The 25,261-nt window shown below is 58.8% G+C and overlaps 2 protein-coding genes across 12 annotated transcripts in view; one reads left to right on the top strand and one right to left on the bottom strand.

The window, feature by feature from the left end:
- The window catches only part of TBCD (tubulin folding cofactor D), a 128,964-nt gene extending 119,285 nt beyond the window's left edge, over nucleotides 1–9,679 (top strand). For both annotated transcript variants that reach the window (XM_069483067.1, XM_069483066.1), the window contains exons 30-37: nucleotides 307–462; nucleotides 553–691; nucleotides 1,941–2,062; nucleotides 3,549–3,626; nucleotides 4,798–4,887; nucleotides 5,249–5,336; nucleotides 6,125–6,234; nucleotides 6,928–9,679. In XM_069483067.1, the coding sequence (XP_069339168.1) occupies nucleotides 307–462; nucleotides 553–691; nucleotides 1,941–2,062; nucleotides 3,549–3,626; nucleotides 4,798–4,887; nucleotides 5,249–5,336; nucleotides 6,125–6,234; nucleotides 6,928–7,201 (1,057 nt within the window). In that variant the 3' untranslated portion in view covers nucleotides 7,202–9,679. The remainder of the gene's footprint in view (nucleotides 1–306; nucleotides 463–552; nucleotides 692–1,940; nucleotides 2,063–3,548; nucleotides 3,627–4,797; nucleotides 4,888–5,248; nucleotides 5,337–6,124; nucleotides 6,235–6,927) is intronic.
- B3GNTL1 (UDP-GlcNAc:betaGal beta-1,3-N-acetylglucosaminyltransferase like 1) overlaps nucleotides 6,549–25,261 on the bottom strand; it is a 66,372-nt gene continuing 47,659 nt past the window's right edge. For 6 of the 10 annotated variants that reach the window (XM_069483071.1, XM_069483069.1, XM_069483075.1 and 3 more), the window contains 5 exons: nucleotides 22,458–22,582; nucleotides 15,063–15,602; nucleotides 14,330–14,398; nucleotides 13,948–14,022; nucleotides 10,995–11,060 (listed from right to left, as the gene is read on the bottom strand). In XM_069483071.1, the coding sequence (XP_069339172.1) occupies nucleotides 13,953–14,022; nucleotides 14,330–14,398; nucleotides 15,063–15,602; nucleotides 22,458–22,582 (804 nt within the window). In that variant the 3' untranslated portion in view covers nucleotides 10,995–11,060; nucleotides 13,948–13,952. Of the gene's footprint in view, nucleotides 6,858–9,871; nucleotides 9,935–10,959; nucleotides 11,061–12,730; nucleotides 13,145–13,947; nucleotides 14,023–14,329; nucleotides 14,399–15,062; nucleotides 15,603–22,457; nucleotides 22,583–25,261 lie in introns of those variants that run through there. The other 4 variants (XM_069483073.1, XM_069483072.1, XR_011234921.1 and 1 more) reach the window with 4 other exon arrangements.

The raw sequence follows: 25,261 nt of genomic DNA on the forward strand, positions 1-25,261 counted from the left end.
GGCCTCATTTCCTCGGTGCTCCTCTCCCCCACTGCTTTCCCTGCCTGCCCTTCCTCTCCCCAGCCCCCACCTCCTTCTGCTGCAGCCCGACCCGTTTCCTGTCCCCGCCTCTGCCCCAGACCCCGTCAGCGTGTGTAGCACATGCTGTGCGTCTGCCGTCGGACTTCTGGGACGCACACAGGTGTGGTCCTCTCGGGCCTGCCCGTGTCTTCCCGAGGGCGTGGCGGCACCAGGCTGACGGTGCGGAGGAGCCCGGGTGCCCTCGTGGTGTTGGGCATCGGCTCAGACCACGCTCCTGCTCTGCAGCTGTGAGCAGGTCATGTGCCGCGTGGCCCAGCAGGCCAGTGAGAAGATCGACCGGTTCCGCGCTCACGCGGCCGGCGTGTTCCTGACGCTGTTGCACTGCGACCCCCCCACGCCCCACGTGCCCCACCGGGCGGAGCTGGAGCGGCTCTTCCCCAGGTGCGTCCCCGACGGCCTCCCCCACAACCTGCCCCTCCGGCCGCGGGACGGCGCGGGGAGCCTGGGCTCATTGCACTTCCTCTCTCGCAGGTGTGATGTGGCCTCTGTGAACTGGAACGCCCCGTCCCAGGCCTTCCCTCGCGTCACCCAGCTGCTGGGGCTGCCCGCCTACCGCTACCACGTCCTGCTGGGGCTGGTCGTGTCCGTGGGCGGCTTGACGGAGTCCACGGTGAGGCGGCCTCTACATGGCCGGGCGCGTCCCCCGGGAGACTCACGGGGTGGAGCCGCCGCCTCCTCCTGGAGAACGTTTGGTTTGGGGTCGAGGGTCCAGCTGCCCCGTGACCCAGGACACTGCGTGGCCTGTGGCATGGTTGGGTCTGACGAAGGTAGAATTGGCCAGTGGGCCTCTGCCCTGGGGCCTCGCTGCAGGACACGCATGTTCGAGTCATATTTGCGTGTTTAAAACATGTGAAGTTTCGATATCCCAGCTGATCATTCCTGCTCTACGGGGGGCCTTTAATTTCTCTCAAACTTCTTCGGGCATTTGTGCCGCCTGCGCGTGAGCACATGGCCATGAGCCCCGTGCGCCCGGCAGGGGGCGTTTCCGCCTGCCTGGGCACACGGCACCCACACAGCTGGGTTTCAGGCTGGGACTATCTAAAGCCAATCCCAGAAATCGTATAATTCACCCTCTGTGTCTTAAAGTGCGACCACATGGGAATTTCCTCAGTGTCTCAAACATGCCCTGCTGCGCTGGGTCCCTGTACCCAGACTTGGGCATTTCTCGGCCCGCCCCCCCGCCACCCCCCAGCTGCTCCTCGTGCCCTTTGAGTTTTGTCCCGTGTGTTTCCCGCCCTCAGGACTGGGCTGGTGCCGTGCACTGGTGCGTGACATGTGTCCATGCCGTGCCCCTGTGACCTGGCCGGCCTGCTCCAGGTCACCCCCGAGACGGCCTGGCGCCCAGTGGCCGCGTCAGGGGCTTCCTGGGCCAACGCTGGGCCAGTCCCCACAACCCTCCCTCCTCCTCGTCACCCGTGTCTCCTGCATGGTGTCACAGCTGCACTGAGTTGCCTATGCTGGGAGCAAAGTTGTGCGTGTTGGGGCCGGGCGCTCATGCGTGCCCCCGCCTGTCCCCTCAGGGTTCAGTCCTCCGGGGCCTGTCTGACCCCACACATGGCTGCCTGGGCTCCTTCGGGTTCTAGACCCACCTCAGTCTGCAGGACGCCAGGCGCAGCTCCCCGTGTCTGGGGAGGGTCTCGCCACCTCCTCTCCCCGGCCACGGTTGGAACATCTGGCAGGTTCCTGACGCTGTGTAAGAGCTGAGGCTGTGCTGTCCCCAGGGGACATGTGTGAGGTCCCACGTGTCGTAGTTCAGAGTCATCTCAGCTCCATGGCAGACATCTGAGCTGAGCGGGGGCAGCCAGCTGGGGGCAGCGAGGGGCGTGTGGCCGCCTCCCTGACGCGTCCCTGCCCCACAGGTCAGGCACTCCACGCAGAGCCTGTTCGCCTACATGAAGGGGATTCAGGGGGACCCCCGGGCACTGGAGAGCTTCGGTGGGACTCTCCTGCAGGTCTTCGAGGACAACCTGCTGAATGACAGGTGAGCGGCTGGGCCTGGCGGGCACCGGGGCCCCGGTGGTGGCTCCCCCGGTCGGCGGGTCCTTCCTTTCCCACCGGGATGGGAAGGCAGACGTGGGGCAGCTCCACACCCGTGTGCAGGCGAGGAGCACGGGCACAGCGAGGCGGACACATGCCTGACGCACACGGCTGGCCTGGGTCTCTGAGCCCCGGCCCCAGGGCCTCCGCCGGGCCCTCAATGGTGCGTGGACGTCCTGCCTGCTGCGGGAGCGTCGGCAGCTGCGGTGAAACTGGCTTTGCTGGACAGGTGTCGTCTCCTGCATGTCATGTCGATGGCAGTGGGGACTTACCTGTCCCTTTTCTGTCAGGCGCATCAGGGGGGTCCAGCGGCTGGGCCATGTGGTGGGTTCAACTCTTCTGGAAGCTGCCAGGCCATGTTCCAGGGGTGGCGAGTTTCCCCTCAGCACCAAGGGCGTCCGGGAGCTTTGGCCGCTGCCCGTCCTGCGTGGCGTGGCGGGTCCTTCCCGTGTCAGCCGTCCTGGCGCTGCCGGGGGCTCCTCGTGGTGTCAGTCCACGTTTCCCCCGGGCTGAGGGTGCGGAGCGTCGCCTCCTGGGCTCACTCGCCACCTTCACGTCCCCTGGTGACGCCGTCCTGCCCGGGGGCTGATGTTAACGGGGCTGTTTCCCTCGTGTGGAGCTCGAGCTGAAGGCGGCTGTGGGACGTGGGCCTGCCGACGCTGTCCCTGCGCGCCGCGTTTCCCTTCCCGCGGCTCCTGGCGCGGAGCGAGTGTTCACACTGGGAGCAGCTCTGGAAAGCTCTGCCTGGTGCAGGTCACGGAGACTTTGTTTTCCCGCGAAGGTTTATAGTTCTAGGTTTAACGTTTAGACCTAAAGTCCACTCTGAGTTCGACCTTGGTGGGCACAGCGTGGGGATGGCCGCACGCCTCTCGCACCTGCAGGTCCGTTGTTCCAGCGCCGTTTGCTGGAAAGACCCTCCTGTCTCCACTGTGTCGCTTTTGTACCTTTATTAAAAAAAATTAGCTGGGCGCGGTGGTGGCGCCTGTGGTCCCAGCTGCTCGGGAGGCTGAGGCGGGGAGGGTCGCTGGAGCCCGGGAGTTGGAGGCTGCAGGGAGCTGTGACGGTGTCATTGCACCCCAGCCTGGGGACAGAGCAAGACTCTGTCACACAAAAAAAGGAAAATCAGCTACATAGCTTTATTTTGGACTCTTGACGTATTTACTTACCTTTGCACCAGACCACACTGTTCTGATCATAGCGGCTTTGCTGTGACACTTGAAACTAAGTGGTGTCGGCCTCCAGCTTTGTTCGTTCTTCCCACAGTCGTTTTGTCTTTTCCTGATCCGGGACGTTTCCACATAAACCGTAAAAGGGGTGACAGCTCAGCAGCATTGTGCCGGGGGTGGCTGGGTGCTGGCAGAGCCGGCTCCGGCGGGAGTGACGCTTCCGTCCCCCCTGGGCCATCGGCATCATCTATCGCTCCTCCCCAGGGTGTCCGTGCCGCTGCTGAGGACGCTGGACCAGATGCTCGCCAACGGCTGCTTCGAGGTCCTCGCCGCGGAGGAGGAGTAAGGATTTGCTTGTTCTCTGCGTTTCTGGTGGAGCAAAGTAGCTCACGGTTTAAAGAGAAAGTCAGCCAGCCCTGAGGTCGGAATCCCAGGAGACACCCTCCCGTGGGTCAGGCTCAGCCGCAGCCGCTGTCGGCCCACCCAGGCAGACGCGGGGGACAGTGGCTGGGTTTGGGCACATGGGTCTGCTAGCGATGGCCGTGGAGGGCTCGGGGACGGGGCCCAGGTTGGCTGCTCTGAGACACCTGGACAGAGACATGGCCCAGGGACCTCTGAGAGTCCAGCTGGAGACCCTCGCTCGAGCCCACCCAGAGGCGGGGGGTCCACGGGGCTGGAGCTCGGTTGACAGTCCTCAGAGAGGGGGTGGGGTGTGAACCTCAGAAGTCACCAGGGTGTGGATGAGGTGGCCAGGGAATTGGTGTTGACCCAGGAGGGACACGGAAGCAGCAAGGCCCGCAGGGACAGAGTGACGTGGGCCTCAGCCCATGATGGTCACTTGGTCCCCAACAAGTGTTTCAGTGACCTGGGGACAGACTACACGGAGCCTGGGGGTGGGGCTGGGGACCAGAGATGCAGGCGGACACGTTGCAGGGACAGTGAGCACTTGGGTGGGGTCAGGACGGTGGCACCAACAGGGCAGGGCCTGGGGCTCCCCCTCCCCCCCCCCGGCAGAGTGTTTTCCTGGGACTTGCAGTCCGGGAGCTGCTGTCACTGACTGACCCCGAGACGGCAGTGCCCCAGTGCCGGGGTGACCAGGGTGTGGGGGGACAGACACTGGTGGGACACTGGCCGCTCCGTTGACCTAGGAGGAGCTGGCCTGGGCCGGGGCATGTGCCCCTTGGCGTCACACGGCACTTGGGCCAAGTTCTCTTCCATTGGGGTCAGTCACTTAGGCCCATGTGACCACGCTGTAACTGCGCCAGGGGTCAGCCCGCCCACGTGTGGCAGAACCTGTAGGAGCTGGATGCACGAAGAGGGGCGTCTCCTCTCAGCTGCGCTCACGGGGGGAGCGAGGGAGCCGGTTCCCGTAACCTGGCTGGGTTGACTGAGGGGACTGGCCCTCCGGTCACTTGGTGGCTGTAGCTGTCACCAGATGCCACCACGGCGTGCGTCACGTGTGGCCTGTGGGTCCCCCTGAAGCTCATCTCTAGCCGGTGTCTTCTCCTTCCAGCCACCCCTTCTGCGTGAAGCTGCTTGCGCTTTGCAAGGAAGAAATCAAGAGGTCGAAAGACATCCAGAAGCTCCAGTCGGGCATCGCAGTGTGAGTGTTCCGTGTTCCTGGCCGGATCCGTTCCTGCCAGCGCGGGGGGGCTGCGCCCCGCCCTGCCGCCTTCCCAGGGTGGGTGGGGGCCTGGCAGCCCCTCACCCAAGAGCCGGTGTGTGCGAGGAGGGGAGTCTCGTGCCACAGACCCGACTCTCCCGACACCCGACACGCCTTGCAGAGGGGCCTGAGTTCCAGACCCTCGACCTGCGGCGGACACTGGGCAGTGAGCGCCAGACACCGCCCGGCTCTGCCGACACTCGAGTCCCCCCTGGGGGCCCCCTCGGCTCCAGATCCCCCTGAACTCTGGGACAAAGGGCCGTGATGTGGCTCACGCGGCCTTGGGCGGCTGTCTCCACAGGTTCTGCGGGATGGTGCAGTTCTGCGGCGCCGTGAGGCGGCAGGCACTTCTGCAGCTGTGTCTGCTGCTCTGCCACCCCTTCCCCCTGGTGAGCCCCCTCCCCCCTCCCCCTTCCCCCTGGTGAGCCCCCTCCCCCCTCCCCCCTTCCCCCTGGTGAGCCCCCTCCCCCCTTCCCCCTGGTGAGCCCCCTCCCCCCTTCCCCCTGGTGAGCCCCACCCAGGTGACCTTGAAGGAATGTCACGTTGGTAGGATTTCAGGTCAGGTTTATGCACTGAGGCAGAGCTGGACCTTTGATTTTACTGGGATGAACGTGAACTTGCGGCCACGTGTCCGGGGGGCTCTGGCTCTGGCTCCTGGGAGGTCCCAGGCTGCAGGGGCTCAGCCCACACTGCAGCGACTCCCACCGCGGCCCCCACAGGGCTAGATTGCTAGGGGTTCTTTTTCTCTGGCCGAAGAAAATCTCTTTAAATGATCTAAAGGTGACACGTTCCTAGAAAGTGAAAGTAACTAACGCTGTGGTTCTCCGAGTGGGGGACAGACCCTCCTACTGTCTCGCCGTCAGCAGTGCAGGTTCCTGGGCCTGTCCTGTGACTCTGGAACTCTGGGTGGGCCTGGGGGTTCTGAGACGACCTGCTCCATGAAGTCTCAGCACCAGGGCAGGGGAGACTGAAACTGCTTCTCTGACAGGGCAGGATTTAGGGGAGCAGGAGTTGTCAACCCCCAGCTGTCAGAAGGCCCAGCCTCCGCCCTCTGGCGGGGTGGGGGGGGGGGGGGCCGCGGCGAGAGGTTCAGCTCCCTCCCCCGGCAGGGTCCTGGCGTCTCTGTGGGGTGGGGCGGTGCTGTCTCCCGCCCGCTGACGCTCCATCCCTGTCCCAGATCCGGAAGAGCACGGCGAGCCGGGCGTACGAGACGGTGCTGACCTACAGCGACGTCGTGGGCGCCGAGGCCCTGGACGAGGTCCTGGCCGTGCTCAGTGACACAGCGTGGTGAGTGAGGCCACCTAGCCCGGCTTCCTGTCCCCATGTCCACCTGTCCCCTAAAACCCGCTGGAGGGAAGAAAGTCCCAGCCTGGCAGCCTCAGTCCTGGTGTCCTGTGAGCGCAGGCTCAGGTCACACACCCGGGGGGGCCAGGCCAGGCCAGGGATAGGGAGTGTCCCGACTCCCAGGTGCTACTGCCCCTCTTGGTGTTGGGGGGAGCTAGGGCATGGGGGGGGCCCCCCATAACTTAATCCCCCTTAAAAAAAATCGTTAGAAGTGTATGACAAAAGAAAAACACACCCAATATCTCTCCACAGCATTGCTAGGTTTTATTTTTAACGAGAGTAACAAATACTCAGTTCAAATAAAACTTTAAACGTCCTGCGGCCGTGTCCTTTTGCGTGTTCCTGCCGTGCTGCTCCCGGCCGGCCGACTCTGCCCCGGTGCAGCCCTGGTCTGCGGGGACCATCCTCCGGCAGGTGCCCGCGGCAGGGTCGGGCCTTGCGGAGAAGCTGCTCGCGTGAACACGTCTGTTCTGCCTCCTGCCCCAGCGAGGGTTTGCCGGGTGTAGATTTCTGGGGCGGGAGGTGTCTTTTGTGATTTCCAGCTGATGGAAGGTGCTGGGGGATTTCTGCACACGAGACGGGGGGTTATTGAGACTGTTGAGGTTAGTGTCGCTCACGGCTTTCTCCTCTCCGCAGGGACGCGAAGCTCCCGGGGGTGAGGGCGCAGCGGAACCGCCTGTGTGACCTCCTGGGCGTGCCCCGGCCCCAGCTGGTGCCCAAGGTAACCCCGCGTCGCCGCCACAGCACTCAGGGACGTGAAGCACCCGCACTGCCCGTTGCCCTGTCATCTAGAATGTTCCGGGTCCCTCAGTCACACTGCCGCCCCTTTCTCGGTGTTGAGGGGAAGAATCAGGGCGTTTGGGGGTCCCCCCATAACTTAATCCCCTTTAAAAAAATTCTTAGAATTTAAAAACAACTTTATTACAAAAGGGAAACATGCCCACCTCAGTGCATCCAGGCAGCCACACAGGCTTCTGGGGCCCTGGGGGTCCGGGATCGGCAGGGCTGGCGCCACAGACGAGGTTCAGCACCTTCCACGTGGCCACCGCTGTCTGACCACGCCGTCGGCTCAGTGCCTGTTCAGGTCTCTCCGTCTCTCCGGGCTGTGTCTGTCTGTCTGTCCGCCAGGGTTCTCCGTGTGTTTTGCACACTGCAAACATCTAATCCAGGAGGATTTTCCCCCTTAGATTTAATACATTTCAACTTACTATTGTCTCCTTTTTATTTGGTTTTGTGGCTCCTGTTTAAGGTGCCTTTGCATACTTCAAGGTTGAGTCTCCAGTTTTTATGAAAACTTTGTTTTACCTTTTACGCTGACATTCACGGTCCCCCTGGAATGGATTTTTGTACCTGAGAGGAGGGAACGCGTGACTGGCCGTGGTCCTTCCTCGAGCAGCAGTGTCTGTCGGGCAGAGACAGGTGTGGCACCTGGCTGCGTCCTCCCGTTTTACCTTCTTTAAGATGGTCCTTGGCCCTTAGGTGTCTATGAACTTGCACAATCAGCTGCCCCGTCCACACGGGCGAGGCCGAGTCCTCGGTTCCCGCAGCAGAGACGGACGCCGTCTGCAGCCGGCCCAGGGTTCTCGCATCATCTCTTGGGTTTTCTTTCTTGCGTTCTTATTTCTCTTTGCCGTTTAGTTTGGGAAGTTCCTGTCACCTTGTCACCTTCATGCTCATGTCTGGCGTGGCCTTTCCCGGCGCTGTCTCGTTCCCCTAATCCATCAGTTGTTCTAAAGCCCCCTCTGTCATTCAGGCGCCGCCACCACGCCCGGCCCGGTGCTGTGCCTGTGTGGTCCCTCTGGATTCTGCTTGTTCTCGGCACGGCCTCCGCCTTCGTGTCATCTGGGTCGGAAAGGATGGAGGGGCCTGGCGCGAGGGCGTGTTTTCTGGCTGGAGCTATTCGGCGTTCGCAGCGGCCGACGTCGGGCTGCCGAGTCCTGCGTGGGGCTTGGAGGGGGAGGAGAAGGCCCAGCTGCCCCCCCAGAGCCAGGAGGGTTTTGGGGGCCCCAGAGCTTCTCGGTCTCCAGCAGTTTGTCCCAGGTGCCGTCAGCTGTGCCCGCAGGTGTCGGGGCTGCGCCGCACCCGCCCTCCCGTCGCAGGAAAGTGACGTGTGCGGCTCTTCCTGGTCTGGGGTGGGCGGGGCCCCCAGCTCCCTCCCTGTCGCGCTGACGCTGGCACCGTGTCCGTCAGGCCGTGTTGCCCATCGCACCGCGCAGGCCCCTCGGAGCCGCCCGGCTGTGCCGCGGTCTTGCTCTGCCGGCTGCCTCGGCCTGTCCTGTGTCCCTTCTCCTCACCGACTCTCGCTGCGTTTGCTGTGGGCACTTGTGCCTGAGTTAGCATCTCTGAGGAGATTTCTGTCTTTTCCTTCCTTCTTTCCTCACCTGCCCTCCGGGTGCTGCGCTGGCGTCCGCTCCGCCCCGGCAGGGGGCTGTGACCCTGTCGGCCCCCAAGTGACACCGCAAGGGGTGAGGACAGCGTGAGCACCGTGATGTGGTCGCTCCTGGTTCCTTGGGTATAAAACCTGAACTCACCGCCGGCTTCTGAATTAAATGTGCTTTTTACATTTTTATTAGGAAATATTTCAAATGTGCACAAATGGAGTTAGAACCGTATCGTGCACCTCCCCTCCCCCTGCCCGGACGTGGCATCAGCGCGTGGCGGTGCTCTGGGCCGGTCACATCAGCCACGGGCACCTGTGGGCCGCTGGGGCGACGGCGCAGACGCAGGCTCAGCCCTTGCCGAGGACCGCGAGCCGGGTGGGTTGTCGGGTTGGGTGGGGCGTCGGGGCCAGCCTGACCTTGTCCCGTCTCTTCTGCAGCCGACCAGCCCCTGAAGCTGGTCCGGGGAGCGGAGGCCTCGCCCTGCTCCCGAGGGAGGAGGAGCCGGACGTCGCTGGCAACACGGGAAACCTGGTGTGACGGCCCCTCCGTCCGCCGCAGGCTGGTGTGTGGCGCCGTGCGGCCCTCGCTCAGACTCCAGCCCTTGTGGACACATTGTCCCTCGTCCCACGAAGGACAGTCTGCTGGATAGAACGCTCTGGTCTCATCCTTGTGGCCCTGACAACGTCCTAGCTGAGAACCATGACTGAGCTTCACCTCGGACATGGGCACGGATGTCCCACGCGTGCTGATCCGTGACACTCCCAAACAGGGTGACAGGAGCTCACACTCCGACGCGTCCTGTGAAGCTGCAGAACCGCTGGAGCGAGATCTCCATGATGCCCAGAGGAACCACCGTCAATGTGCCCGGGATGCCTGGCCGCACTGAGTATGGTGCGGATGTCTCAGTTTCTCTTTTTAGTCTCGTCAAACTTCACTCGATGTTACTGGGTGCACTCAAGAAAGAACAAAATGAAGTCATTCAAATAAAAATAAGCCTTTCTAACATGCGATAGTATTTGGGGCCAAACCATTTCCTTGTGAGGGTCATCCTGTGCGCGGCAGCGTGTCCAGCACATCGTCCCCAGGCCCAGTGGTGACAACAACAAGTGGCTCTAGACATTGCCAAGTAGCTCCTGGGGGCAAATTGAGAGCCGCTGCTCTAGGGTACAAAGGCAGAGGACGATGATCCCGGCTGGGTACTCTCAGGTGTGAGGAAGAAGCTGAGCTGTGATGGGGTGTAAAGCGCCTCATGTCCGTGTGTTCTAGAATAGAGTACAAATAAAATGGGCTTACCAGCTCGGCTAAGGATGCATGTTGAAATATTTGGAGTCACCACAAAAAGTGTTACTATATGGGGAATATAACTTCACTAGTAGCGGAGAAAAATGGAAAAAGAATAAGTAAAAACTAATAAAAATGCAAGCATAATGAAAAAAAGGACAAGATGCAACAAATACTAGAAATATTAACATGATAAACGTGTAATGGATTAAATTCTCTATGACAATTCTCCAGTTGAAGGACAAAGATTAAACTAGATAAAAACATAGCTGTGTGCATTTACAAGTGACACACCTAAAACAAAGGCATAAAGTCAAGAAAGCCGGCCCAAGGTCATTAGTATAGGAGTTGCCTATATTAGTATTTTTAAAAACAGAGGTAGAGATTCCTACATGGTGATTAAAGGTTCAATTCGACAGGGCGGTGACAGGACTTTCCTGTACTTGTCTGTACCTAGTAACAGTCTCCGAATATAGTAAAGCAAACACTGAAGAAGGAATTGATCAATCCACCACCATAGTGTGTGTTTTGTTGAAAATGATATATCCAGTGTGAAATTAGTGAGGTATAGTTGAAAAATACAAGCTTGACCTAAAGGACATGTACAGAATGTAGAACCTAAGTGTGTATGTGGGTGAACACAAGCATTTTCAAACTCTTGTTTTAAAAAACATGATTTCCACCTCCAAGTAAGGTCACTGTTTAAAAAAATGGTTTAAAAAGAAATTATAAAATATGTAATGAAAGTTAATAAAATGCAACTAACCCCAACAGATGGATTTTGCCTGAAGTGGTACTTACTGTGAATACTCAGGACTTCAAAACCCCTTACGTATTTAAGAAAGGCTGAAATTAATGCACTGAACATAAGAAGTTAGACTAACCCTGCAGAGTAGACAGAAAGGATAATTGTAAGAGTAGGATTTATGGAAGGTTTCTCAACATGGGCCAAACGGAGCAAAAAAAAAAAAACGAAGCGTAATAAAAAGGTTCGGTGAAGACCCACCTGGGCGGCTGCCGGGTCTGTCAGCTGAAGAGCAGGAAGTCCCGGCCCTCCTGCAGGCGCAGCGACCTCAGGTTGTCCTCGAACGCGCCCGCTGTGAGGTCCTGTGGGGGGACGACAGGCCTGGCTCAGTCGGGCCTCCCCGCGCTCACGGGCTGGGGGCTGCCCGTGTCCACCTCTCACGTGGTCGGTGACCTTCTCTGCCATTAAGACTAGATGCTTCTATAGGCTGACATATTCCACGAAGAGAATGAAAAGGTGGGAGGGGCTGGAGAGAGCACAGCCGGGTCGCTTTCTCCCCAAGTCCTGTTGTCACCAGCTGGGGGGCCCTCGTGGTGGAAAGCAGCGAACGCCCCACCAGAGGGACTTGGGACGAAATGGGCTCTACCAGGGCATCCCAGGACCTGCATCTTAGAGCCACGCTGACCCCGTCTGACCCCGGGGCTCCGCTCGCTCCCGTCCCTGCAGCAGGTCTCGGGAGGTGCTGCACGGTGAGGGCGGGTGGGAGGCCCTGAGGCCCACCCCTCTCCCCAGGGTCTGCAGCCGGCTCCCGCGGACACGGCCGGCCCAGACTTTCTCCGTATCAGCAACGAGGCTGTTTCACTTTCTCACTACCCCATGGTTCACTGGAGCGGCACTTCTGATTTCCTTCTAGAACCTTCTCTTTTGCATTTGCAATTTGGCAAAGGCAGGGGTGTGTGACTTCCTTCCACTTGCACACTTAGAGGCCACTCCAGGGTTACTGACTGGCCCAATTTTGACACTGTCACGTCTCAGGGCGCAGGGAGAGGGAGAGACACGGTGAACGGCTGGTGGTGGCACAGGCGGACACAGGACGTCACATTCACCATCTACGTGGTGGGGTTCGCGGTGCCCCCACACAATTACAACAGTAACACCAACGTTCACTGACCACAGATCACCATTACAGATACAGTAATAACGAGAAATTTTGAAATATTGTGATGATTAATTACCAAAATGTGACACAGACATGAAGTAAGGCACATTGTTGGAAAAATGGTACCGACAGACTTGTTTGATGCAGGGTTGACACAAACCTCCAATTAAAAAAAATAGCAATATCTGCAAAGTGTCATACAGTGAAACGCAGTAAAACGAGGCAGGCCTGATGCACATAATTGCCAGCTTCGACCTGTATTAGTCAGTTACCTTTTCCTATACAACAAATTACCACAAACTAAGCAGCCTTAATCAACACGCACTGATCTCGCACGGCTTCTGTGGGGCAGGAATCCAAGCTGAGCCCTGGCCGGACGTGAGTCCAGCCCTCACAGGCTGGAAGCTGCTGGAAGCAGCAGCCTGTGTCCACCTGTGTGTGTCCACCCACGACCCCGGCGGCACAGCTGAGGGCCCGGCACACGCCATCCGCACACTGCAGGGCAGGGCTGGCCGCAGCCGCCACCCCAGACCCCGGGAGCAGAACGCAGGACGGTCCCAGACCCCGTCCCTCTGTGGCCAGCGCTGGGCATTGCTGGGCTGGGCTTACTTTGTAGACGTTTGGAGTTTTCCGTTACAAACAGGTTTCAAAAAGGAACTCTTAAACCAGGAATGAAAGGGTGGTTCCTTCTCTTGCTAAAAGGCCTTTATAAAAACCAAAGAACTCACCACCTCTGGAAAGGGGAGGGTCTTTAGAAACAAGCCCACCCAGGCACAGGCAGCCCCCGCCCTGGAAGGGCGGTTAGGACAAGACCAGCCCCCGAGGCGGGGAGGAGGGAAGAGAGATGATGTCTCTGTGGAGAAGACAACACACCTGGGGACAGAGGTGTCAGCTGCCGGTTAGAGCAACACGAAGTCAGTTCCAGTCCCGTGGCCAGCAGCAAGCGGGCGTGGCTTTCAGAGACATGCCACGCGCGCGGCACCAAATCACCACAGTGCCCAGGAACAGGTGAACTGAGACGTGTGGGGATGTCTGCAGGCAGCTCCGCACCCCAGCCCCACTGTGGCCTCGACAGCCCGACCTCACCATGGCGAGGACTGAGGCCCAGGAGGCCACACCAGGTGGGCAGTGACCCGGGGCAGGGCAGGGACGGAGGAAGCGGCCTTCACGGCCCCGACACGCAGGTCACTTCCAGGTGTGCTGCGGGCTCACGCGCGAGGCACTTCACGTTCCTGTACGTGATTCCGTGTAAGAGCCCGTGCCTCCCCCACCACGGGGAAGAACTTCCTGCATAGGACACCAACGTTGACAAATGCCACCACACTGAAAATAAGTTCTGAGCAGAACCACAAAAGCCAACTGGGAGGAAATATTTGCCACACGCTTAGCTGACCACGGACCAGCGTCCCGAATGGATCAGAACCCCTAATAACCAGAACCACATGGGCTTGGTCCTCTGTGAGCACATCAGCCCCGAGCAGGACGCTGATGTCCCGGGTTGCCAGGTAGGGGCTGACCCCTGCCCCTGGCCCGCGGGGGTGGCAGGAACGGGTCTGACCCTTGGGGATGGTGGGTTTGCTCATAATGCACCGTGATGGTGGAGAAGGCTGGAAATAACCCGGAAGCCGCTGCCGGGGGTTCACCGACAGGCTGTGTAGACGCCACCACAGTGTCAGCACCCCCAGCTTCCAGCATGGCGTCCCCCCCCCACCCCAGGGGCAGCGGCTGCGCAGGCCGGGGGTGGCCCTTGGCGGCCCTAGTGGTCCTCGTTACCTTTGCTGCGGTTTCTACACACCTGGCCACTGACCAAGGTCCCCCAGAAGGGACCTGCCCCCGCTTTGCGAGTTTCCAGTGAGCGCTGGTTTTACGCGTTTAAGGGAAGGACAGACCGCTGCCCGCCTGGGTTAGGGTTGGGGTTAGGTAGCGGGTGTGCGAGAGCTGGCCTTGAGCAGGGTGCGGGTGGCTGTGGCCGCCTGTCCGCAAGCCCTTGATCGCATGACCAGGCCAGTCAGGGCCCCACGTCGTCAGGCAGGACAGCTGGGCTGCGGGGGCAGAGCCCGAGACGCGCCCCCCACGGCTGGGACACTCACCAGCTTCACGCAGATGACGAAGGGCGGCCGCGCTGCTCGGAAGTGCACGACGGGCACCCGGGGCTTGGGCCTTTCCTGGGGGACAAGAAAAGACGCGTGTCAGCGCCATGGGGCAAGAGCTGTCCGGCAGTCCCAGTCTGTGTCCCCGTCTGTCCAGGTCTGTCCCCAGAGCCCAGGTCTCCACCCGCCGCCCGGCCACTCCGGCTGCCCACAGGACCCGCGGGTGGGCCGACCCCGCTGGGGGGCACACGTGGGTCCCCGGGACGGCCTCCTGGGCCCCGAGAAGCCCGAGGCCACATCTGCCGTGGGGGAGGCTCTTCTGGGCAGCCCCGCTAGGCCCAGGGCAGGCGGCGACCCCGCAGGTGGTGACGCCCACACACACCTGAGAGTCCTCATAGCAGTAGAAGCCCTTCGCGATCTTGTTCTTGTCCACGTCGCAGAACGCGACCACCTGGGGGAGGAGCGCAGGGCAGGCTTGGGCCAGGGGCGGGGTCAGGTGTAGGGGAGGCGGGGTCAGGCATGGGGGAGGCGGGGTCAGGCGTGGGGGAGGCGGGGTCAGGCGTGGGGGAGGCGGGGTCAGGCGTGGGGGAGGCGGGGTCAGGCGTAGGGAGGCGGGGTCAGGCGTAGGGCAGGCGGGGTCAGGCGTAGGGGAGGCGGGGTCAGGCGTAGGGAGGCGGGGTCAGGCGTAGGGGAGGCGGGGTCAGGCGTAGGGGAGGCGGGGTCAGGCATAGGGAGGCGGGGTCAGGCATAGGGAAGCGGGGTCAGGCGTAGGGGAGGCGGGGTCAGACATAGGGAGGCGGGGTCAGGCGTAGGGGAGGCGGGGTCAGGCGTAGGGAGGCGGGGTCAGGCGTAGGGGAGGCGGGGTCAGGCATAGGGAGGCGGGGTCAGGCGTAGGGAAGCGGGGTCAGGCGTAGGGGAGACGGGGTCAGGCGTAGGGAGGCGGGGTCAGGCATAGGGAGGCGGGGTCAGGCGTAGGGGAGGCGGGGTCAGGCGTAGGGGAGGCGGGGCCAGGCGTGGGGGCGGGGCCAGGCGTGGGGGCCCCCCCACAAGGGGCGGGGCGGGGCGGGGCGGGGCGGGGCGGGGCGGGGCGAGGAAGGGAACAGAACGGAGCCCACCTTGCGCCTGCCGGCGGCGCTGAGGCTGCGGTATAGCCGGCGGCCCTGCCTGCCCGCGTTCCAGATGGTGAAGGTGGCCCAGCGCGGCAGGGCGCGCTCCTCCAGGAAGCGGACGCGGTGGGTCCAGAGCGTGGCCCTGGGCAGAGAAGGGAGGGACAGGCCGCGCTCCCACCCCGCCCCTCCCACAGTGCCCGAGCGCGGCCCCCAGGGCGCCCAGCGCCCGCCCTTTCCGGCGCAGGGTCCTCGTGGCCACCACGGCGGTGGCTCCGGGCGAGACTGGCGTTTCCAGCCCGGACACCTGGTGGGTTCCGACGGCAGCGCTTCTGCTGCCGATCCCCCTGCAAACGCAGGCGCCGCAACTGCAACTGTGAGAGCTGCGGGGACTTCGGGGGCTCCCCGGTGACTGCAGGCTCGCGTGGGGACAGCGTCCTAATCCCAGTGGCGGCCCGTCCCCCACGAGGCCACTCACCGCGTTTCTGAGAAGCGCACACGCAGGATGCGGCCCCAGGCGCAGCCCCCCGCGCCCGGCTTTGGCAACATCTGAGAAAACGGAAAGTGTCTAAACAGAATCGGGAACCTCACACACTTCAGTCCCAATAACCTGATGAAACCCCGAGCCCAGGACCAGAATGGCCGTGACAGACGAGCAGAGGCCTTTGACCTGTGTCCCCTATAGAACTAGGGATGGCCGGGATGTGAGGGGGCAAAGGCCAGCTGGGGGTCCGTGGGGTTCTGGGGTGTTCTGAGCTGGGCAGAGGAGGGACGTGCCCCTCCGGGGTCCTGGCAAGCAGAGGGACACGTGGGACACGCCAGGACGGCCCTGAGACTTCCCAGGGACGCAGACAGACATGTCCCTGTGCACCATGGCAGTGGGGGAAGGTTCCGGGTGGAGCAGGCGGGAGGAGCTATGGACCCTGCCGGCCCTTGCACTTGCTCAGACCCTGAGAGACCTGGCCGTGCCTGGCAACCTCCCACCCCCTCCTGACCCTGGGGCGCCCTCTGCCTGCATCAGCGCCCTGGCGAGGAGGGCGCATCTGTCCCCTCTGCCAGCTCTGGGGCTGCGGAGCTCAGGCCCTTTCGGGACGTCTCCCCTGGAGGCCACCTTGTCCTCACCGGCCTTCTGTGGCTGCCTGGGCCACAGGGAGACACCGTCCCAGTCAGTGAGCCCAGGGCAGCCCTGAAGCATGCACAGGAGTGTGCGTGTTTGCACACGGGCAGCGAGTTGTGTGTACACGCGTGTGTGTGCAAGGACAGCTCCCGCAGAGAACCAGGACGCAAACGCCATGGGGCGGCTTAGACAGGTCCCGACATCTCGTCATGAACAGGCGTCTTGAGGGGAGACAAACCCCGATCTGCCCTCACCCTACCCACAAGGCCGCTGGGAGGGACTCTGGGTCTGCACAGGAAAGGAAAACCGCCAAGTTCCAGAACACGGCGGGCGGACGACGGCTGCGGCCTGGGCTGGGCACAGACTCCACCCGGCCGGGCGGCTGCTCGTCCCCCAGGACGGGAACCCAGGGCCCTGCCTCCCGAGTTCTCTCGGGTGGTCTCTGGTTTGAAAGCACATTATAAGGAGAAAAAAGTTAGAAATAGCCACAATGCAAACATCTGTATTTGCCACATTTCCCTTCAGGAGTCCCATTTTTCACATTTTTTTTTTTTTAGTTTCCAGTTAATCGGGGAGAATCGGCCTCTTGGGTGCCCTCTGCTCCTCTTTCTACTGCCCAGAAGCAGCCAAGGCCTGGACTGAGGGCTGGCAGGGCAGGGACCAGGTTACTGGTTTTCCCCATGCACAGGTCAGCACTTCTGGAACCTTCTGGGAAGGACACAGCACTGTGCTGGGAGGCAGCTGTCCCAGAGCGTCAGAGGCAGAGGTGGTGTGGGACAGGAGAGGGTGAGGGGCTCTGTCAGCATCGCCGGTGACAGCAAAGGTGTCGTGCCACCGTCACCAAGGGCGTGTGCTCTGGCAGGGCAGCACCACGCGGCAGAACACCACGAACGCCCGAGACTCGGGTGATTTATGGAGAGCAGGGATCAGTTCTGGCGGCTGGAAGCCAAGATCAGGGGCTGGCGGGTTTGGGGGTCTGGGGAGGGCGGGGTCTCTGCTTCCGAGACAGCACCTTGTCGCTCCGTCCTCTGGAGGGGACGAGCACAGAATCCGCACGTGGCGGAAGGGCCACACGGCCCCTGCGGCCCTTTTACTAACGTGACGGCATCAGCCCTTGTGACTAACCTTCCCCGCAGGCCCCGCCTCAATGCCACTAAAATAGGGTTGCGTTTTGGGAGACACCCAGACCATTGCCACTGGCAGGAGGACGCACACCAGCCACGGCGTGGCCAGGCCACACGGTGCCACACGGCACGGAAGACCAGCGAGCTACTCGGCAGCATCCACACGGCAGATCTCGACCGTAATCCTGAGCAAAAAAGCAACTCTCAGAACAGGCAGGACGCTGGACTCACGTGTTTTGAAAGAGGTAAAACATTGTTCACAGAGACACAAGTATAAAGAAATGGATGAAATGGCAAATACCAGGTTCAGGAGGTTTGCAGGATGGGCAATGTTTAATTTCTGAAAGACATTATTCCTTTGTGTCTTTTGGTAATTCTGAAGTATTTCATAGAAAAAAAACGCTAAATGGTATAAATGCTGACCCTTCTCAATTAAAAAAAAAAAAAAAGGACAGAATCAGGGAGCTCTCTGCAACAGAGGACTTTCTGAGAGAAAATCTGCATGAATTCAACTCCTTAGCAAGCCCGGGACTGTAATTAAAGCTAATTACCTGTGAGGTGTCTCAGAGGTGTTTAATCCCATACAGAAACTCACATTAGATCACCTCTTTCGTGCTGTGGGTGGCAAAGCCTCACGTCGGAAAAAAAAGTTAAGAACACAAAGCCGGCTTTATGGTGTGGAGACGGCGAGGGTGCGTGTGGCCCAGCCCCTGGCCCGCCGCCTGGTTTCTCCCCAGCTGGGCCGCACCTGCCGCACCGCGGCTAGGGGTGCTGTGGCCACCTCCCAGCGTGACTCGTGATTTTAGATCCGGTACGCAAAGGACCTGTCACTCATGCAAACTCGCCTCACACAATCTCTAAGCAGGGCACCTACAGGGGACCCTCTGGGACGCATCAGAACCTGCAGCACCAAAGCACCTGGTGGAGCCCTGCCTGGCGACCCCCCCCCACCCCCCGGGGCATCTCACCACCCCAAGGTTCCGGCTCCACCATGGACGGTAGGAGGGGGGTTATGTCCTGGGAGAAACACTTGTCAGGTGTTTAACAATTTTAAACTGAGGAATAACTTACATAGTGTGAGGCGCACGATTTTAAGTGTGCAGCTCAGTGGGTTATGACAAACACAGACACCCACGTCACTCACACCCCGACCCGGCACAGAGCTTCCTGACACCCTGGAAAGTTCCCATGTCCCCCCGGCCCTTGATGAAACCACAGTTCCAATGTCTGTCACCGTGGCCTGGGTTTTGCCTTTTGCAGAACTTGGTATAAGTAGGCTCCTAAACTACCTACGCTTTTGTGTCCAGCTTCTTTCATTAACCACATTTTTTTTACATTGCTCCATGTTCTTGCGTGTCAGTTTACTTTCTTCATCACTGAGGAGCACGGTTACGGCAGCGTTTGCTACTCACTCATCTGCTGGTGGACAGCTGGGCTGCCCCCAGGTCTTGGCCACTGTTGATAGTGATGTGTTGAGAAATGTTTTCATTTATCTTGGATAATCACCTAGAAGGGGAATTCCTGGATCATAAGGTAGGTATCAATTTGATTAACAGCAAAAGGCCATATCATTTTCCAGAAAGGATGCACCAGCTCATGCTCTCGACAGCAACGTGGGGCAGCTCTCGTGTTCCACACCCTTGCCAACACTTGGAACTGCCAGACACTGTGTGCAGCTACTCCAGTGGGGTGCGGTGGTTTCAGTTTTGTTTCTCTGACACTGATGATGATGATGATGAGCACTTCCTCATCTGCTGGTTGGCCATTTACATATCTTACTTTGTGAAGAAGAATCATGCCTGTGTAAGTATTTTGCCTATTTTATTGGATTGTCTTTTTATCACTGGGTTATAAGGTGCTTTGTATAGTCTCCATATTAGTCCTTTGTTTAATATATGGGTCACGAATGTTTTCTCCCAGTCTGGGGTTTGCCTATTCATTCATTTTCCTAACAGTGTCTTTTTATGAGCAAAAGTTTAATTTTGATGAAGTCCAACTTACCAGTTTTTAAGTGGTTATTGATTCTGCTGTCTTCTGTGACAAAGTTTTGCCCATTCCAAAGTCATGGTGTTTTCTTCTAGATGCTTTATAGTTTTGGCTTTCACATTTATGTCTAAGATCTGTGTGGAATTAACTCTCCTAGATAATGTGAAAGAGAAGCTGAGACTCACTTTTGCCCAGTTGTTCCACTTGTTGAAAACGCCGTCCTTTCTCCGCTGAGCAGTGACAGGGACAGAGCCCTGCTGAGGAATCAGGGGACCGAGGGCACCTGCTTCGCTGACGTGGCCGCCCACCTTCAGGCCACGGCCACGTCCTCCCGATGGCTGCAGCTTCAGAGTAAGCCTCAGAGTCGGGTATCTGAGTCCTCAAATTTTGTTCTTTTCAAGACTGTTTAGACCATTCTGGGTCCTTTGAATTTCCGTGTGAATTTCAGAATCACACTATCAATTTCTACAGTGACGCCTGCTGTGACTTTTATCGGGACGGTGTTAATTGCAGATGAGTGTGGGGAGAAATGACCTGTGAACAGCACCGAGTCTCTCAATCCACGAACTTGGTGTCTCTCTGTCTAACAGTCTTTCTCTCAGCAATTTCCCTGTAGTTCTTGGCATAGAGGAAACACACACATTGTTAAGTTTTCCCATAAGTATGTTGTTTTTGATGCCACTGTTGTACATTTTTCTAAAACCTGCATTTTTCAGTCATTCATTGCTACTCTATAGATATGACACATATGTATAATATTTTATATATATAAAAAACTGAACTTGTATCCTGGAAAACTTGTTAAATTATTGGTTCTGATTTCCTGTGAGACACAATCATGCCATCTACAGCCGGTAATTTTATTTCCACTTCTGAATGTCTGCGTTTTTGCCCTGCTGCGCTGACGGCTGCTGGGTGTTGAACGGAGCTCCCCGCCTGCTCCGACCCCGGCCGAGCTCTCAGCCCAGTGCCGCTCAGTCTGAGGCCGTAGGTCTCTGGAGATGTTTCTGCACTGACAAATTTCCCTCCTGTTTCCACTTCCATTCTTAAAAAATCGTGAACAGGTATTACATTTTATCAAATGCTTTTTCTGCATCTATTGGGTTATGTGATCTTCCTCCTTTATTCCGTTAATGTAAAAAACTACTCTGATTGATGTTTGAATGTTAGACCAGACTCGTGTTCATGATGTATTATTGTTTCACGTACAGTATTTCTGAACTTCATTTGCTAATATTCTATGATGTCTGTGCCAGTCACATGACAGGTATCAGCCCGTGGTGTGACTTTCCTGTGACGTCTGGGCGGCACATGGGCTCTCGCGGCGAGTGGCCCCTCCCAACAGCTACGGCGCTCTCTGCTTCCGTGTTCTGGAGGAATCCGTGGAGGATGTGTGCTGTGTCTTCCTCAAATCTTTTGATTGAACATGTTACCAAAGCCATCTGGCTTGGCTTTTCTTTGTGGAAAGTTTTAAAATGACTAATTTTTAATTATTTTTTATTCTTGAAATATCTGTAGAGTCTGTAGGATAACCTCTTTCATTCCCCACACTGGTAATTCTGTTTTTTCTTTCTAAAATCAGTCATCTTGCTGATTTTATTTCAAACAACCAATTCTTGGCTTTGCTGATTTATCTATTTTCAATTTCATCATCTTCCACACTTATGCCTTTCCTTCTATTTACTTGAAGTTTACTTTGCTATTGCTGTAGTAGCTTTTAATTAATTAATTTTTTTTTTTGAGACAGAGTCTCGCATTGTTGCCCAGGCTACAGTGAGTGCCGTGGCGTCAGCCTAGCTCACAGCAACCTCAAACTCCTGGGCTCAAGCAATCCTCCTGCCTCAGCCTCCCGAGTAGCTGGGACTACAGGCATGCGCCACCATGCCCGGCTAATTTTTTGTATATATATATTTTAGTTGGTCAGATAATTTCTTTCTATTTTTAGTAGAGACGGGGTCTCACTCTTGCTCAAGCTGGTCTTGAACTCCTGACCTCGAGCGATCCACCCGCCTCGGCCTCCCAGAGTGCTGGGACTACAGGCATGAGCCACGGCGCCCGGCCTTTTCCCTGCTTCTGTGCGTTACTGAGAGAGGAGAGCTAAACTCGCCAGCTGTCACCCTGCATTTGTCTATGGCTCCTCTATTCCTGTCAGTTTCTGCTTCGTGTGTTCTAAGACTCTTGCCAGGGGCAGACACACTCAGGAGTGTTACACTGTCTTGTTAAGCGACCTTTTCTCCCGGTGCGTGAACCACAGCAACGAGTCAGGTTCACGACAACAAACTCCCCAACAATGACACTCTGCTAAAGCTACTGTATCAAAATTCAGATTTAACAAAAGGCAAGAGAAAACACGGGCAAGTTCTTTTGCTTAAAGTTGTAAGCAAAGAAGCAAAGTTTTTAAATGTTGAATAGCACATGTGCAAAAATTCAGGCACCACCAGAGCCAACGTGGGTGCTGAGGTCTGAGGCCCCGGCACACACACGCCCGCACACGCCCATGCTGGGACAGCGGACACTGGCCCTCCCGGGACAGGCGGTTCCCGTCAGAGAATCCACACCCCGCAGTCCAGGGCAAGCGCAGGGTCACTCTGCTGCCTGAGACTCCAGACAGGACCCTGCACCAAGCTCGTCACAGCCAGTGACACCCGAGGCCCCCCTCCCAGCAGCCCTGCAGCGAGGGGCACACATGACGGGGGCCGACGCATCTGTGTCACAAATACAGTGAAGAAGGGAAAACGCTCCCCTCCTCTTCCTCACCCTAACTCTCCCCCCCAACTCCCAGAACAGCCTCGAGCCCACAACCAGCCCACGGGGCCTTCTTCACCCACCCAAGGCTCGGTCGTTCTCCTGGTTGCCGTGACGCCCCGCGTGGAGGGTGTGGCCCAGCCACTGCCCCACCCAGCCTGTCATCCCAGGGGACGTGTCACTTTGACAGTCCTGGCAGGTTAAATCAACGAGAGCAAGATTTCCAGAGAACACCTGGCACAGACATTTGCCTTCCTCCTGGGGCTGCCCTGGCCCTTTGGGAAATGCTCCTCCAAGACCGCTCACGTGCCACTGTGTCCCCGCTGCTGGTGGGACCCCGAGTCGCAAGCGCAGCCCTGAGCACAGCCACCCGCGTCTGCCCCGCCGGCCCCGGCCTCGCCCAGCACGTCCCGGCCTCCCAGCCCCACTCACTCGAGGACGGAGTGCGTGGCCGCCTGCGGGTGGTAGCGGTACAGCAGCAGGGTCTGGTCCACCCGGACGACCCCGCCGCCCTTCCTCAGGTGCTCGTAGAAGAAGAGCAGGTCCTCAGGGACGCCCTGGGAGAGAGAAGCAGGAGCTGTTGCTGGGGTCACTCACGCCGGGAGAACGTGCCCCTCCCAAACGTGTTACACGTGTGCATTCATCAGGCCATCAGAAACTGGTGAAAAGACTTTGGTTGCTAGGAAACCCGGGGAGAGACCCAGCAGGGCTGTGGGGTGACGGCCACAGGACAGGCCGTTAGCAACTGAGTTCCTAAAGCGGGGGAAAGTGGACCCTAAAACAGGCGGGCTGGGCTGGAACCGGATGGTCTGATTCCTGGTCCCGCCTGGACGGAACTCAGTCTGCTAGGCAGAGAAGGTCGGGGGGAGCCGGGAGCTGAGGACACGGTGGGGCCCAGGCCTGAGGTCCCCGCACAGCCATCCGTCCGGTCCCCGCACAGCCATCCGTCCATCCCCCTCGCTGGCTGCAGGCTGGGGGTGTCCTGCTGGCGGCTGGCACCCTGCTCCTGAGGCCAAAGGTCAGGGGACTCGGACTGTCACTGTGGAAACAGGATGGGGGTGGGTGGTGCTCACGGAACCCGGCCGTGGGGCAGGAGCAGCGTCCGACCCGGCGTCACTTCTCCGAGTCCAGACTCGGGCACGTGAGCCTCAGCTGACGTAGCTAATTCCCCTGCCCTGGAGCCTCCTGCAGACATTCCCTCTGGATTCTTCTGTCTCGTGAGGACTTGGGCCTCCTTCCCCCAGCCTGGAAAAGACCCTGACCAGGAGGAGGGGCGGCCCTGCCCTCTGCTCACCCCACTCTCCAGCCCAGGCCCGAGGCCGTGTGATGGTCGAGCCCCCGGGGGACCCCTCCCTGACATAAAGGTGCCCCCTCTTGGGCGTGGTGGGCCAGGCCTGCGCCTGTCGCCTGTCGGGGCCAGGGAGTGTCTGCCCAAGCCTGGGGCAGCCCAGCGAGGCCCTCGAGCTCTGAAGACAACGTGCAGCCAGCTCCCTTCCCACGGGGAGGCCGCGTCCAGGACTCATCCTGTTCCCGACGCTGATCTACCCCCGAAGTCGGCCCAGAAACGCTGCATCAGTGCCGGGACTGCTCACCGCGGGCAGCCGCCCCAACGTGATCCCAGCCAGGTCTACACAGAGCTCTCTGTTTTCCTGGATCTGAAAAACCTCCCTTCAGGCTGCGAGGACAGAGCAGCTCCTCCAAGGAAGGGCCTGGACGCGGAGACGCACAAGCCCCACGGTGGCGGGTCAGGGCGCGAACAGCCTCTGCCGCGCAGACCGGATGCGGCGCTGACGGGCAGGACGCCCAGCCGGGGTGGCTCTCACAGAGACCAGGACACGGAAAGACTTATAATAAAATGCTAAAAAACAGGTGTCAAAATAATGCTTACAGTTCCGCTAAAAGTTTGTCCAAAATAAAATAAAGACAAAGGAATCTCGGACATTCAGAGCAGTTGTGTAGGTTCGCAGGTAATTTAGGGTCAAGCTTTCCACGCTGCACTGGTTAGCACATCCCTTTAAACAGGTAATGTTTAGTGCTCTTCTTTTTCTTAATTTTCTGTGTTTTCAAAGGCAACTTTAAGAGCATGTTGGAACTCTGAATGCATTACATGGTTAGGAAGAGAGAAAACAGGTGTTCACTCTTCTCATGACCAGGAAGAACCCTACTTTTGGAGTTTCCTTATTTCTAGCAAAAAGAAAGAAACTGAGAATTTAGTTGCAGGAGGCCCTGCCCCCTCTGGGCAGGGAGATGCCGGTCCGCCCTCCTCGCCTGTCCACCCCACGGCTGCGCTGTCCCCGGGGCTCCCCGAGACCTACCCAGCCTCCAGGACACCCCTGCGCACAACGAACCCGGGCCTCGGGGTGAGTGGGTGCCCAGGGCTGGGCTGCGGCAGGAGGAAGAGGAGTCACAGCTTAGAAAACATCAAGGAATGTGGCCACATAAAGCCAGATCTTTCCACACATTCCCCAGAATCGACACTGTCACAGGGACAGATCTGGTCACGGGACCAGCAGCTGCCCCCGGCCTTTGGGGATGGAGAATCCAGAAGAACCGCACGGAGGAGTCTGAACCACAGTCGCTCCCGGGGAGGCCCAGCGCCCAGCACAGGCGCGGAGGACCCCATGGGCCCCAGGCTCAGTTCCCAAGACAGAAGGAACAGGGGGACCCTGTCCCTGCAGCCCCTTCCCCAGCCCAGGACGCTGCACTCATGGTGCGGGGACAGAAGGGGGCGACCTTGAGTCGGGAATCAGGTAACCCAGGTCTGTCCCCAGAAACGCACAGGTGTGAAAAGTCCTCCTCTGCACAGAACCATAGGAGAAGAAAACCGAAAACAGGAACCAAAGACTTCCATGGATAAACATTCAACCCCTTCCCTCTCAATAACAACCCCCCAAACCATGAAACAAAAAAAAAACCCTGCAAGATCAATGACACATCCTCGGTGACCAGGTGAGGACATGGGGGGGGGAGGGGTGACCCATCCTAACACGGACGTTCAACCACTAAATGCAGAAGTGGACCACAAAGGGGACACCTACGAGGAAGGTTGAAGACGGGAGGTCGGGGCTGGGTGGGGGCCGGGTGGGGGGAGGACAGACGGGTCCTGGGTGGAAGGTTCTTTCTGGGGAATGAAAATGTCCCAACGTTAGACTGTGGTGATGATCATATGTCCCAGTGAGTTTGCTAAAATACACTGAACTGCACATTTTAATAGGTGATTTATGATATGTGAATTA

This window comes from Eulemur rufifrons, chromosome 9 (assembly GCF_041146395.1).
Source record: "Eulemur rufifrons isolate Redbay chromosome 9, OSU_ERuf_1, whole genome shotgun sequence".
NCBI classification, from domain to species: Eukaryota; Metazoa; Chordata; class Mammalia; order Primates; family Lemuridae; genus Eulemur; species Eulemur rufifrons.